The sequence below is a fragment of the Dipodomys ordii genome, unplaced genomic scaffold, assembly GCF_000151885.1.
Source record: "Dipodomys ordii isolate 6190 unplaced genomic scaffold, Dord_2.0 Scaffold27, whole genome shotgun sequence".
Classification (NCBI taxonomy): Eukaryota; Metazoa; Chordata; class Mammalia; order Rodentia; family Heteromyidae; genus Dipodomys; species Dipodomys ordii.
The window spans coordinates 6,548,677-6,564,235 of NW_012267243.1; the positions used below are offsets into that span (position 1 = coordinate 6,548,677).

General features: G+C 35.0%; 1 protein-coding gene across 4 annotated transcripts in view; it reads right to left on the reverse strand.

Moving 5' to 3' along the window:
- Rasal2 (RAS protein activator like 2) overlaps positions 1-15,559 on the reverse strand; it is a 248,634-nt gene that overhangs the window by 72,157 nt on the left and 160,918 nt on the right. For all 4 annotated transcript variants that reach the window (XM_013015757.1, XM_013015755.1, XM_013015756.1 and 1 more), the window contains exon 4: positions 7,865-7,971. In XM_013015757.1, the coding sequence (XP_012871211.1) occupies positions 7,865-7,971 (107 nt within the window). The remainder of the gene's footprint in view (positions 1-7,864; positions 7,972-15,559) is intronic.

Genomic DNA, 15,559 nt, shown 5'->3' on the forward strand with positions numbered 1-15,559 from the left:
AGTAAAAAATAGTTCCTTTTCTTTTTTTTTTTTTCTCACTCATGGGGCCTGACCTCTGGGCCTGAACACTGTCCCTCAGCTCTTCAGCTCAAGGCTAGCACTCTACCACTTGAGCCATAGCACCACTTCCAGCTTTTTCTGGTTATGTGGTGCTAAGGAATCGAACCCAGGACCTCATACATGCAAGGCAAGCACTCTACTACTGAGCCACCTTCCCAGCCCCAGTTTCTTACTTTTTTGCTGAATATTATAGGTACACTTCCTTAAGTGCTAATAATATTACATCTTGTGTTAGTACTCTAGTAGAATTTAAAGGACAGGGTGACAAGTCCTAGATAACGTGGTCAGAAGAGTTTAGAATCTTGTTCAACTACAGCCACCAAATTTTCTTGAAAAAGAATCTTTGAGTTGTTATGACAATCTCATGGACTATGTAAAACAAGAGACCAGGTAGCTGGGACAGATCATGGAGTTTTGACCTTCACTTCTGTTGGTTGTCACAGTTTTCCTTTCCTCCTTTAGCTTTTAAAAAGAGTAGAGAAGCAGACAAGACTAATTATACCCTAAATGAAAGGCAAACTCCTAAGAAAACAATTGTCATGAGTCATTCTTTTTGTCATTTGCTCATGGGGCTCTCATAGACAGACTATTCTTTCTACTCACTACATTGTACCATTAATTCCATTACACTTAAAAGACTCATTGTTGAAAAAAAGACACAAGTTGAGTAATTCAAAACTACTGGCTAATGACAAAGATACTATAACAGAGTAGGTTAATGTCTTTGCAATCTTCATAGCTTTGATAATCACAAATGCCACCCATACATTTGAGTTTTAATAAACATATCAGGAAAAAGGAAAGGGAGTATCTTCTAGAAGGGTGTTTTCTAAATTGTTTTGACTGCTTAAGATGGAAACAAGTATGAATAGAATATTGTTGAGTGTGTATGCCTCTAAGTACCATGAATCAACTGACTGTGCCACTGGAGTTCAATTATGTATTCCTAGTATGTTTATTTATAAAATGAAGGCATGTTTAGATGTATGTCTATGAAGCATTTGACAACATAAAAATTTAAGCAGAAATGAAACATTTAATATGTCTTCTGAACCCAAAGTGGATTACTTGTATACCCTCTGTGGTAGATATAGCCCATTCTGGAGACTAACAACTAGAATATATCATAAACACGGTAAGGTAACTATACAAATAGCAATCCTACAATAGTATAAGTGCTACAATGGGTAAATGCACACTTCTCTTGGAACACAGAGTTAGTCAAGGCTAATGTCACTGGAGCTGAATTTTAAAGGATGAGGATACCTTACGGAGGAACAGAAGATAGACTTCCTAGCCACACAAGTGAAGAAACCTGACAAAATTTTTTGGGGGGAGTTCCTGGTGGGCACCTGTGAATAACAATGTATAGAGCTATAGGAAGGGATGCAGTTACTGGGTATTAAGGAATGAAAAAGCAGTCAAAAGACAGCAAAACATTTCTCTGTGCAAGTTACTTTTTAAAATCACTCTGGAACAGGAGCTCAACTCAAAAAGCTTCAGCAAGTGACTGATGCATATTGAATAAAAAGCTAATTCTGTCTGAAGACACTCTAAAGGGAAAGAGGAAGCTACTAGAGGAGAAGATGAGCAGAAAAGGAAGAACTCACTTTTCGAGTCAAATAAAATGTAAAAATTTGGTAGCTTCTGAAAGGCATTAAGAAAGAGTCAAGGAATGACCAGGTTTAGATTTTAAAGGGATCACATTAGAATCAGCATGATAGGTAAAGTGTGAGGGGGAGCTAGAGACTAGTTAAGAAGACTATTCAGAAGGACATTTGCCCAAACAATACCTCTATTTCCTGATTTGATGATCATTAATTTCATTGTTACATCAAAGTCACAGGACTTTTTAATTTGAAATTTCATCATCATGTCACTAAAGAAACCTATATATTAAACATCTTACAAGATAGCAGAGCCAGATCATATACAATATAGAAAAAGCCCAACTATTTAATAAACCTGAATTTACAGAATAAATTACTTAAGTTATATGATATTAATAATTCTTAAAATATAAGTATTTCTTGACAATTTACAAAACTTAAAAACCCACATACATGACACTGTCATTGTTTGTTTTTTTGGTTGTGGGGCCTGGGAGCTGTCCCTCAGCTATTCAACTCAAGGCTAGTGGTCTACCACTTGAGCCACAGTGCCACTTTTATTGGAGATAAGTGTCTTATGGACTTTCCTGCCCGGGATGGCTTTGAACTGCTATCCTTAGATCTCAGCTTCCTGAGTAGCTAGGATTACAGGCATGAGCCACCAGTGCCCAGCTGTCATTGTTCTTTTTAAACTAAAGTGTTCTATTTCTGCATCCTTGAATATTATACTATTTTCCTTACATATAACAGGCAAAATTATGGTAGTTTGCACAAAAATGCAACACTGCAATGTATCAATAATAACTACCCAAGAAATTTTGTAGAAAATAAGCATCTAACAAATATATGTTTTGGTGTCTCGCCTTTGCTTTCTCCCTCAAATATATTGTTTAATATACTGAAAACATCATTACTGTATTCTGTAATCAATATTAAGAATAATAAGAGCTAAGTCTTTATAAGCCTAGTGTTCTAATTTTTAAGGTTTGAGATATGATTCATGTATCATCTGCATAGCTATCATCTTTTTCATATATTATCAACACAGCTACCATGTGCAGATGATATAGGAATTATATTATGAAAATAGCAAAATTTCCTCTTCATAGTATATAGCTTCTAACTTCTGTGAAAGAAAAAAGTATTAGTTATCAGTTGTACATATTAGATACATGTAGTAATTATACGCTCCCTTAAGTAGGCATTGATTTGAAATATTGATCTTTAATTGTGAATTGAAAGTTGTTGTACCTGCTCTCCCCCATTACAGACAAGGAGAAAAATCTCTGCTTAAGGGGAGAAGGGAATGCATCTCATCTTCTGGAATAGTCCTCTTCCTCCAAGCTGGAATATACTTAGAACTCAAAAAATTAAGTCACCCAAAAACAAATTCTCAAAGTAACAACTGCCCCATTAATAAGTGCGTTAAAGACTTAAATAGAGATTTCTCTGAAGAGGAAATAAGAATGTTCAGTAGACTCATGAAGAAATGCTCAACTTTTCTAGCCAAAAGAAATGCAAATCAAAACAACACTGAGATTCCACCTCACCCCAGTTAGAATGGCTATAATCAAAAAATCTAATAATGACAAATGTTGGAGGGGATGTGGCCAAAAGGGAACCCTACTACATTGTTGGTGGGCGTGTAAACTTGTTCAACCACTCTGGAAAGCAGTATGAAGGTTCCTCAAAAGACTCCACATAGAACTCCCCTATGACCCAGCAATCCCACTTTTGGGCATTTACCCAAATGATCACAAACAAGGTCATACCAAAGCTATGTTTATCACAACATTATTCACCATAACTAAGATATGGAACCAACCCAGGTGCCCCTCAGTAGATGAGTGGATCAAGAAAATGTGGTACATAAATACAATGAAATTCTATGCTTCCATTAGAAAGAATGACACTGCCCCATTTGTTAGGAAATGGAAAGACTTGGAAAAATCCTATCAAGTGAAGTTACCCAGTCCCAAAGAAATTTAGGTCCCATGTTTTCCCTTATTTGCAATAATCACATATGGTATCATCTTATCAGATGAGCTGAAAAACTCAAAAACCACTTACAAATGACCGTATAAGATGATGCTAAGTGAAATGAACCCCAAGAGATGGACACAAGAGGTCTGTCTTTATTATTATTGTTTTAAATGTACCATGTGATTTTTTTTTGTTGTTTCCTTTGTATGTTCTTTCCCCTATGGCATACCCCCTGTTGTCACTCGATTTTGATACCCTGCATCTTGTATATACATATGTCTAGTCTGGGGAGGGGAGGGGGAATAACAAAAAGCTGAAACAAGGACACAAGATGACCCATTGCAACAAGGATACCCACAGGACAGTATACTGGAAACGAACTTTACAACTTCAGGTGGCGAGGCGGGCAGGGGGGTAGGAATATGGGAGGTGGGGAAGGGATAGTGGGACGACAACAAGGAAGGAAGGGATAGGGTAACAATGATGGACAAGTAATGTTCTCATTGCCTTACTCATGTAACTGTAACCCCTCTGTACAGCATCTTAACAATAAAAGAAAAATTGCTGTTGCAATTCTGTTTCTAGGAATTGCCACACATTGAAGAGGGCTTTCATCACTTTTTGATTCTTGCAAGTTCAACTTTACAATATTTTCTCCCAAACTCTCTTTTATTCCAAATATTTGCCAATCTCCACTGTTATCTTAAAAGCTTATAGCTAAATGTATTCCTTTTTCATATTTCTTTTTTCATATATTTCTAAGACTCTCAATACCAAATTTTAGAAATCTATGTAGAATGTAGAATCTATGTAGAATATCTATTATTAAATGAAAATTATATGCAACTCTAATTACAAAATGTCATAAAGGTACAGTTCATATTTCTTATCTTTAGACCCCAATTTTCTTTTCTGACATCTTTGTGTTAATTATATTATTTTAACCTGGTAGCAATAACATGTATAGAAATAGTCATTAGTATATTATATTTGTACATATATGAATACATGTATATGAATAAATACACTCTTTATTAAAGGAGGTATTTACTACAAGATGATTCTATTATGGATCTTAATTTCACATATATGGTGATGAAGAGGAGGAGGAAAGATGTACCTAGAACTTGAAGCATCAAGAGAAATAACTTTAATTGTCCTCTTGGAATATGGTAACAGTAAGAATATAAAATGTGAAACTGTTTTACAGCTTGGAGGCTACAAATTTATTTTCACTATTTCACTCCTAAGACAGATTCTTAGACTGGGCAGAGGGTACTCTACTACAATAAAGCAAATACTTTCTAAATAAGCTGACTATGGAAAACACATACATGGCCAACTAATAGACAATTTCTAAGAAACATCACTTAAGTTTTTTATGTCAAACTTGAAGGTATAAATAAACAAGCACTAGGGGCTGGGAAGGTGGCTCAGTGGTAGAGCGCTTGCCTTGCATGCATGAGGCCCTGGGTTCGATTCCTCGCACCACATAAGCAAAAAGAAAAAAAGCCAGAAGTGGCGCTGTGGCTCAAGTGGTAGAGCGCTAGCCTTGAGCTGAAGAGCTGAGGGACAGCGCCCAGGCCCAGAGTTCAGGCCCCATGACCGGACCAAAAAAAAACAAAAAACAAACACTGATGTTCATAAGTAAAAAACTGACCAAAGTGAGTTCTTATATTTTATCAAACATGTAAATAGTTCTCAACTTTTGATTATATATTGAAATCATCCTGGAATCTTTTTAAAAGTACAAAACATTGAGCTTTCAAGTAGCTATTATGAGTCTCCTATTCTGAGGTGGAGTTTAAGTATATTTTTTGAAGGTCTTTAGGATAATTTTTATGGCTAGGTAGTAGTGAAATCCTTTGTTTAAGCAATGCATACTTTCTGGTCTTTCTTCAGGGGCTATGAAGCTCTGTTTCTTTGTTTAACTTGGAAAAATACTTGGTACATTTTATTTTCTGGAGCTTTACTTTCTCCTAAAAACTATGCAAAGGTTTTAATTGGGAAATATCAGGTGTCACAGTGACAAGAGTATAAGGAGGGTTACATAGGAATATCAGCTTCCACTTTAGTTCAACTATGTTTTCTGGTTGTGTTGGCATATATTTTTAGTGCCTGAATTCTTTCAGAGCTAAGCTCAAAGCTAATACAAATGAGGCAGCTGCAACTGCATTGTGCTGTATTCACATGGAAGGCCAACTCAGACCATTGTGCTATGGAAATTAGAACAGTAACCAAGCACCTGGCAGAGAACATAAGCAGTTCTCTTAAGCCAAAGCTGACTTGGTGGCATCATCTAAGTAGAAATGATACAAACATAAATATCAAATCACTTGATAAACAGAATATAAAGTAAGAAGCCTGTTTCATATCTTAAACATTGTAAAATATGTACAATTGCATGGCAAGATCTAATTTAAGTATCAGGGTAACTTCTTACTCAACTGTCCCTTACAACCTCTGGTGAGGTGGTTTTAACAATGTATAAAATAAAGAATATTTCATTTAGAAGAAAAATAAATATAAAAAGTGAAAAAACCTAACAAGATGTTAAAAAAGAAAAACATGTTCTTTTATAGGAGGCAAAAACTATTCCAATGCCTAAAGTTATTTTTGAAGAATCTAAGGTAAAACACACAATTCCAAAAAGTATGTGGCCTTGCACATACATACACTGTAGAAAGGCCTCAGAGAAGTATCTCTAAAACATGTCATTAAGTAAAAAATTGTATCTAGTTTCAGCTTCAAATATGCACCATATATACCACAAACATTATAAATATCAAATATCAATTAAAATTTTTCATTGTTGAAGAAACAAATTTAACCATTTTGTATAAGTACATTCATTCCAAACAATGTCATTACTATGGTGAGCAGTAAGTTTACTACTCAATCATACTCCCCAAAGCTCTGGTATATACTCTTAGAAAGAGCCCACTATTTTTCCTAGCTCCATTCTTAGATTTACAGAGAAACAGATGAGTTCAATAAGTTCTGACTGAAATTATTTACATACTTATGGAAGGCTTACTTTGGGCAAAGTGATGGTGATTCACTAGTTACTAATGCCTTCTTGGTGTATTATGCTTGGTACAGAGTAACAGATATAAAAATAGAATTTCCCACTCCCACAGAGACTGTAGTCTAGCAGCAAGAGATAGAAAAATGGCCAGATTTATGAAAAGGTTGGGTGAGTATGGTAACACAGTGTTAACAGCCTCATATGTAGGTCAAGTCTTTGCCAAAGACCAGTATTTGAGGGGAGTTTCAAAGGCTGGGAAGTAATTGACAACCAAAGTACTTCTTCAGGCTGAAGAAATAGGATTTTGGTATACGTAGGAGTATCTCACTCTGAGGCTGGTCCTAGAAAAAAGAGTATGTATCTGAAAAAAACAATAACTAAAGCAAAAAATAAAAAAAAGGACTCGAGTTGTAGCTCAAGTGGTAAAGCATTGGCCTAGCAAGTTTGAGGCCTTATGTCCGAACCGTTCTAACTTCTCCTTCCATTTTTTTTTTAAGTTACTTAGAATTATATCAAAAAGGCCCAAACCAATTTGTGGTCAGCTCATCTTATCATATATGGTCTTTCCATCTTAACATACTTTTGTCAAACTTTCGTATTCAATATTGACTCTCACCATTGCCAGATCCTTTTAGAGTCACCTTCTTTCAAAATATTTCTTAACTGCTTGTGGTTGTTTAAAAGATGGCGTAAGCAAAGCAAAACTTCAGGATTAAAATTCATAATTGTTTAATTTTATATGAATTTGCTCTGCTACTTTATGAGTCTCACCACTCTCTCCTTATTTAGCTCTGGAAAAAAATATCTCATCCCTCCATCTCTAGAAAAAACAACAACTCCCACCAGCAGCTTTATAGAACTGTGATAGTTTTTAGCTAGCAACTTTGATTAAGGCACATCTATAAAAATTTGCATCATGTAGTTCAGAGGAATGTAAATTTGATGTTCTTAGCTACATGTTTTTAAAAACAGCCCACAAGCAAAAATAATACTCCCTCCAGTCTAATAAACCTGATACTGAAAGTAATAGACATTAACTACAGTTAATTTACTCAAATTGGTAACTGTCCTTTAACCTCAGTACTGTAAACATTTTATTCCCCAAGAGGATTTCTTAGTAGCTATTTAAGACTCTAAGAAGAGAGAAAAGTACACTATTCTTCTAGAGAACTGAAAGACTTACTGGTACTTTGAATGGTGAGGTATTTACTGTGTCCATGGAGTTGGGCTTCTCTGATGTACTGGTCCCTGAGATGCTCCGTCTGCGGGGGGACCTTTCTGCTGGCACCTCTGGAAAAGAGGAAGTAAGTTGAAATGGTAAGAAACCCAAAGTGAAGATCTTTGACCAAAGTATAAAATTAATGGTTTTCACAAGAAAAATTAGTTTGCTTTAAAGAAGCATTACATTTTTATCACACCATTTGTTTCTACTTTTGTGATGTCTGACATGGAAAGACAATGGAGACTTGATTAAGGTAATAACTTGTATCCTTATATGTGCTTGTATAAAAAATTTTCTTTGAGCTACATTTAATATCTTTATATTCACTTAATATTTGTATCTTTTACTGTATGAGTTTACTTCTCTATATCAGCAATGTAGGTGTTATTAACAGAGCCAAAAGAAATTTCTAATATTCTTGTGAACAAAATACAGTCTAGTGCTGCATATGAGTTGATAGTGTTTGAGCAAAGGTCAAAGTTCGGTTCTGTGCAAAGAAGATGATTCACCAGACTGCAACAAAAGGGCCATGAGAAGACTGAAAGCTGCTGCCAAGATAACATAATATATATGCCTATGCAGATATAAAAATAGATCGGCTTCTCCTTGTTCTGGCACTATGACCTTACTAAGATCTTTCTCTGGAATCAAAAATTAGTTCAAACTAACCAAACAAGCTTAGGATTTTGCAGATGATGTGATCTATAATTTGATTACTATAAGCTGTCCTGAGGCTATATTTTAAGTTTTTAGAATAATATAAATATACAGATATATATATATGTACATACACAGGCACACATAGATGATAGATAGATAGATAGATTATACCTTTATCACAACTGCTTCCCATCTCCACTTCAACTGACAGACATATAGGATTCCAGCTTCTCAGATAACATTAGATAATCTCAACATGGACAAGGAAAAAAAAAACATATCCTAAAAGAAGTATTCTGTGTTATCTTCCAGATCTTAAAAAATAAGGAGCGAAGCGTGACTCCGGAGACTGACATTTTGATTCCTGCTGTTCTCTCGTTAAAAGACAGATGCAGCTTAAACTTCCATTTCTGGCCTCCTGGCCCCTGGGATCCGTGCTACTTCCACTTAAGAGAAAGCGTTTTCCTCTAGCTCCCTCCCTGTCTTGCTCTTCCCCCTCCCGCTTTACAGCTTGCAGAGAGAGCAAGTGAGAAAGAAACACAGGACTGCAGCTATTCATTCAATCAATCGTCCGACTGCACATCCTCATTAGTTACTTTTAGGCTATTAACATGCATCCAACCACTGTATCTCCTCAGTTGCACTAAGTTTCACTGCATTACACTAATATGCAGCCAGAAAAAATTTGCTGAAATTAATATCCTACTAGTGCTAAAGGACACCATTTTATTCAGACTCAGTAATGCACACAAATCAATGCCTCCTAAGAAAACCCAATTGGAAGTGCTTACCCTATTACTATTTGCATGCCCAGCACTGATATTCTTTTCCATGACTAAATATATCTTCTCTGTAACATCTTGACCGGAAGATATAAGCCAAATTGTAACATTCCTAATTACTGGGAAGTCTACAACATCTCGTCTTCTATGCCTGCAGTGCCAGAGTCCCATGCTATAACTGTATTTTAAAATTATGACCAATAACTGTAAGTCAACCTCTTTTTAACTATCAGAGAGTAAATGATGCTTTAATATACAAAGCCATTGTCAGAATTAGGCACACATGACTTCTAACGCACATTTCAGAAAAATGGCAGTATAATTAGCTCAGATTCATGGGAATGGCACAAAGGAATTTAAGCAAATCAGCTTGTCAGAACACACTGAACAGGAAGCCCTTTGGATTTTAACAATATGAATTTACTGTAATTATCCAAGTAAGGGGATTCTATAAAGTGAGGACATGAAGATGAAGAAGAGCTGCTGGTAAAAGGAGAAAATTTCATCTTTTCTCTGATAAATATCTATAAAGGCTTAATAACTTCTTTTATCAAATTAAGACATAGGAGAGTGAATATCATAATATGGTGTATTTTAATCTCAGGATAACAGACACTGAAACTAAACTGCGAGAAAAAACTTAATTATTTAAGAAAAATGATCTAGTAAATAATTCTTCAATATGCAATGTTCTAGCTTAGGTTAAAAAAAAAAGAAACTCATTTCCCTACTTTTTTTTTTCCCCTCAAGGGTCTAACTTTAGTGTTCAGGTATAAGAATTCATTCAGTAAATATATTTCAATGCTTTAACTATTTGGAATTATACTGTTTAACATGAACAGTTACATTTCAAACTCCAATAAATATAGGCATTTGTTGTACATTTTTAAGATTCTCTTTTTACATCATTAAAAAATCACAAATCTGTTGTAGCTTATAGGTTGGTACTGGGTTCAGAAAGAAGAAATTAAATTATTCTTGAAGAGTAAACACCTGTCAGTAAAGAGAAGGATGAAAGAAGATGAAGCCAAAATAACTGGTGAAAAGAAATACTTTATAGTATGTTGATTTCTCAACCTTGAGCAAGAAGGTAATTTATCTTCTGAGGTAGAATAGGACTTTGAAATATACAGGGTCTTTATTTCTCACAAAATTCACCTGTACAAACCAATATTCACTTAAGAAATAAGGTGGCAGCTTCTACAAGAGCAGAAATGGAGGAAAATTGCAGGCAGGCCTGCAGAGTGAGCTGGTTTGCTGCTAATTTGCATATTTATTTATTCATTTATTTACTTATTTATTTATGTGAGACAGAGTCTTTCTATATAGCTCAGGCTTGCTTCCAACTGTTCTTCTCCTGCTTCTGCCTCCTTTAAATATCTAAGCATAAAAGAATTGGCTACCATGCTCTTAAAGTTCTATTTCTGCTGACTTGAGAATCTATACTCACTAGGCCAAAATTAGATACCTGCCTGCCCTATCACAACTCATGCTACATACTACTTCTGTTTCTATCTGCTGTAAAATTAGTACCTTTCATTGTTACGATGTTTAATTACGATCATTTTAAAATATGCTTACTTTCTAAGACAGACACAAAGACATACAACATAATTTCAGTTGATGAATGTCTGAAACTGCTTCACCCACTTTCTCATCCTAAAAAACTGCATCTTTGGGAGTGGGAGAGGGGGAGATGGGAGGGCAGGGATGGTAAGGGGAAACAAAGGAGGAGGCAACAATGCTTGATAAGAAATGTACTCATTACCTTGCTCATGTAATTGTAACCCCTCTGTATGGTATTTTCACAATAAAAAAACTTAATGATAATAATAAAAAGAGTTATAGTTGAATATGCTTAAAGCCTGGTTAAGTTTTATTTCCTTTGTCACTGGCCATGAATGGAAACAACTTACAAGGATAAGAAGTAACTTACAACACAGTTCCACACTGGGGGATGCACTGTAAAACATCAAGAAAACACCTGGTACTTTTCCTCTACTAACCAATATGATTTGATTAAAGCTCTACCCTTTTTTTGTCTTAGTCTTCAAAACTTAATAAATTGGGTAATTCAGACCAATCAGAGATGAAGACTGGATTAAAGAAGTTACATGCTTTGACACAGAATTAGCTTTTAAAAGAAAAAGGGTCTCTAATTTCAAAGTGTAGTGGTATTATAATGAATACCATTTTCCCAGCGAACACATTTTCCTCTATGTCAGTATGCTTTCTTTGAAAGGCATGGCAAAGAAATTGACAACTAGAATGAATAAAGGTACTTTTGGTGGAGGATGTACCTGTTCAACCTCTTCCTTAGAATTTAATGACTTTTAGTGCACTTAATGTAAGAAAGAATTCCTGATATGTGTGTGTGTGTGTGTGTGCGCGCGCGTGCGCACGCATGCGTGTTCTTAAGGCAGTACTGGGGTCTGAATTCAGGACTTCATGCTAAGTAGGTGCTCTACCACTTGAACCACACCTCTAGCCTTTTTTGCTCTCTTCTGGATAGGATAGAATCTTGCTTTTTGCCTGGGTCAGCCAAGACCATAATACTCCTGTTCATGCTTCTTGATGTACTTGGGATAGCAAACATGTACTGCCACCCCAGTCTTTTCTCTTGAATTTTTCCCCCAAGCTGTCCTCAAATTGTGATCCTCTGAATCTCTGCCTCCTGACCTCTTATAAGGAAAGGAAACAATGTATTTAGGAGAACTCTGAGGAGTAGGTTTTGGGAGACAGTGAATTCTGAATTACCATTTTTTTCTTTCTTCATTTGCTAAAGTTTATATAAAAGTATATTGCTGTTTGTCTAAAAGTAGAGTTTTTCTTAAAAAATCACAGATGTATCTTCTCTCCCTGTATGTGGCATTTGACAGGTGCTTAAAAATACTTGTTAAATGAATAAATACAAGAATGTGGCTAAAAAATAAAAATTAATGCCATAAAACACAAAACAAGTTCAACTTCTAGTTTCATTCTCCACAGACAACTGGCTAATCCCTTTAGGTTATCCAAATGCTCTAGCTCACCAGTATCAAAGCTCTTTTTGATAGGCGCAATGATCTGCTATTTCTTTTAGTACCTGAACATCTAGTTTCTTGTCTCTTCCTTTAATCATACAATATACCATATTAGCTCTCAAGACTGTTAACTGTTCTTGAGACTAGATATTCCAGAGCAGGACAGTTATTGTTTCTTTTGCACCTACCATTATCAGCTATCTTCTACTCTAGGACTATCCCTACCCAAGCATGAAGATTTATAGGGGAAATTTACTGCATACTTGTGACATTCTGTTTAAATCCAATGATTTCTTATGAAATCAAATTTCTTAACAAGTGAAAATTGTCATCCAGGTGCAGGTGACTTATGCATGTAATTATAGCTACTCAGCAGGCTGAGATCTGAGGATTGTAGTTCAAAGCCAGCCAGGGCAAGAAAGTCTATGAGACTCTTATCTCCAATTAACCACTAGAAAACCGGAAATGGTCTGAATGTATCATATAAAGGAAGTAGAAGTTACACAATGACATTACAGGCAAAATATCCTAAATATCAACTGCTTTTACTTTTCATCAGGCTCATGTAACTAAATTTCATATACGACATCAGGTCCTATGTGCATACACTTACATGAATACCAGCCTAAACGTCACAAATTCTGATGTCTACTATTTTTTATTTATATTTTAAAAAGCAAGTATGGAAAAGAATTCTAAAATATTTTTGAAAAAAGATACTATACACTTATTTTACCACCTCTTCAGTTTGTACAAAAGGAAATGTTTTATGACAGTTTTAGATAATATTGAATGTTAGTTAGGCTAAGCACTGAGTACAGTATTTTTCTTACTTAGTCCTTGCTGCAGCCCCTGAAAGTAAAAACTATTAGTCTCTTTGATGAGGATGAAAACAAAACTTAGAAGGGAGTAACATTAACTTTGTGAAAATAACTTCAAAAAATTCAGCAGGAAATGTGAACATTTGAATTTGGTAAACAATGATGTAAGGATATCACTTCACAACAACATATTTCTCAGGTTCTGAGAAAATATTGTGTGTTCACAGATGAAGTCACTTCGCACATACAGCATGTCTAACACTTCTTATTAAATGCAAGTTAAGCCAATTCCTAGTAATTCTGTGTAACAGAATTATAAAGCATGGATAAATGTGATTGCTTTTATTCAATAGTCCCTTAAAAAAAAACATTTCAACAAACCATGACAGAAATGCTGGGACAAAGGGCGAACCAATTCAGCAGTGAAACCCGTTAGACACTATGTTGGAAATGAACTATACAATTTTGAGAGGAGGGAAGTGTGGAGGGGAAAAACTGGGAGAGAGTGACACTGTGCAAAAGGAAATGTACTCATTACCTGAATCACATAAACGTAACCCCCTCTGTACATCACCTTTACAATAAAATTTTTTAAAAAAGAAATGTCTGCAGTCATAAAATACTGAATACAAACATATGTATATACTAAAACTATATATGTACATATATATATATATATAGCAATTTAAGTCACTGAAATTTCAGTGTGACAGTGAATAACTGTACTTCACTATAATCTATTTGCCTTTATATTATATGCATAACAACAGTGAATAAGATGAGGTGTCAATGGCTCAAGTTACTAATGAAAAAGAAACAAATATGCTATGAATTTTAAATTGGGAAGTTTTTTTTTCTATAGGTAACATCGAAATACTAAAGAAACAAAACAGGAAGGGTAGAATAGTAGCAGGCAATGAGTATGTACCTCTCCAAGGAGCTTTGATAATGAAAGGTAAAATGTGATATAAAAAATGCTTTCACAAAAATGAACTTTCATCTTTTTTTATAAGAGGATTCAAGGGGAATTTACAGTTGGGAGTTAGGAAATTATTATAAAGGAATAGTGTCAAGAATGGAAAAGAAAATCACCTACTTCCTTTCTGTAGTTGCTAACACATAGTGCCTAGGTGTCTATAGACCTTATAATTTTCAATAGGACGTTTCAGGTGTATCTCCCCTTGACTGTTTTAAAGCCTCTGCACCCTCTGACGTATAAATACACAGAGGCCCTGTAATTCATCCCAACTGGTTTCACTTAGACTGCAGCACTTCACTCAAACAAGCAATCCTTTTAGATCCTGTCTTAGACACTCCAGTAGGTAGAACTGGTGTGAAGTAGAGAAATGGGGTGAATTATTAAACTGTACAGCTATCTGGCCTCCATCTTTTCTTTGCCTGAATATATTTATTATTATTACTGTTTTTACACCTATTCTTACTAATATAAGAGGAAAACAGATTTCTCTCTGGTCAAGAAATGTGAACACCATCCATGACTATTCTCCATTCTTTAATTTAGGACTTCACATGGCAACGGTGGATAAGATGGCAAAGAACAGTGTTAGTTCAAATAACACTCGCAATGAAAAGGTTAAACATACAGTTCAGAGATATTAAGGTTCAGGTATAAAACATATCTCTGGTTATAGTGTTAACAATCAGCCTTTTAAATAATAACACAAATCTAGTAACTGTAACACCAACTCACTACTTAATACATGCTACATGTTTTCTATAGGTTCTCTCTTTAATTCACATTAACAATCCATTTGAGCTGGAATTACCCTGATTTTATAAACATGGAAAGAAGATGCTCAAGTATTCTGCATGTGTTTGGTCAGCAGGTTAGAGTCAGAATCACGATCAGTATCATGTTTGTGTATTTTGTATAATGAGCTGTAATGGAGGAAAAAAAATAAATGTTATCAGGGAGACTTCAGTTTTTTTTTAAATTTATTTTCAAAACAAGTTAAAGAACTGTAACAATATGCATACAATTATTCCTATTTTTTTTAAATTAAGTCAATCTTGTTGAGAGTTACTTGAAAACAAACAAAGCTCATGTGGAAAAATTCACTCCTGGAGTGCTGATGTTGACAAGAATATCCTAGCCAGGAAATACACAGAAGTGAGGCAGTCAGGTAAAGAGTTACTTATTTAATAACAAAGTGTATTGATGAAAAAAAATGAACAAAACAGGAAAACAAGTTATCAAGAAAATTTACTACTGATTGCTGAGTAAGACAACTGACAGAAACTCTTTAAAAATAAGATACCCTTTAATAATCTTTTTTTTTTTTTTTTGGTCCGGTCATGGGGCCTGAACTCTGGGCCTGGGCGCTGTCCCTCAGCTCTTCAGCTCAAGGC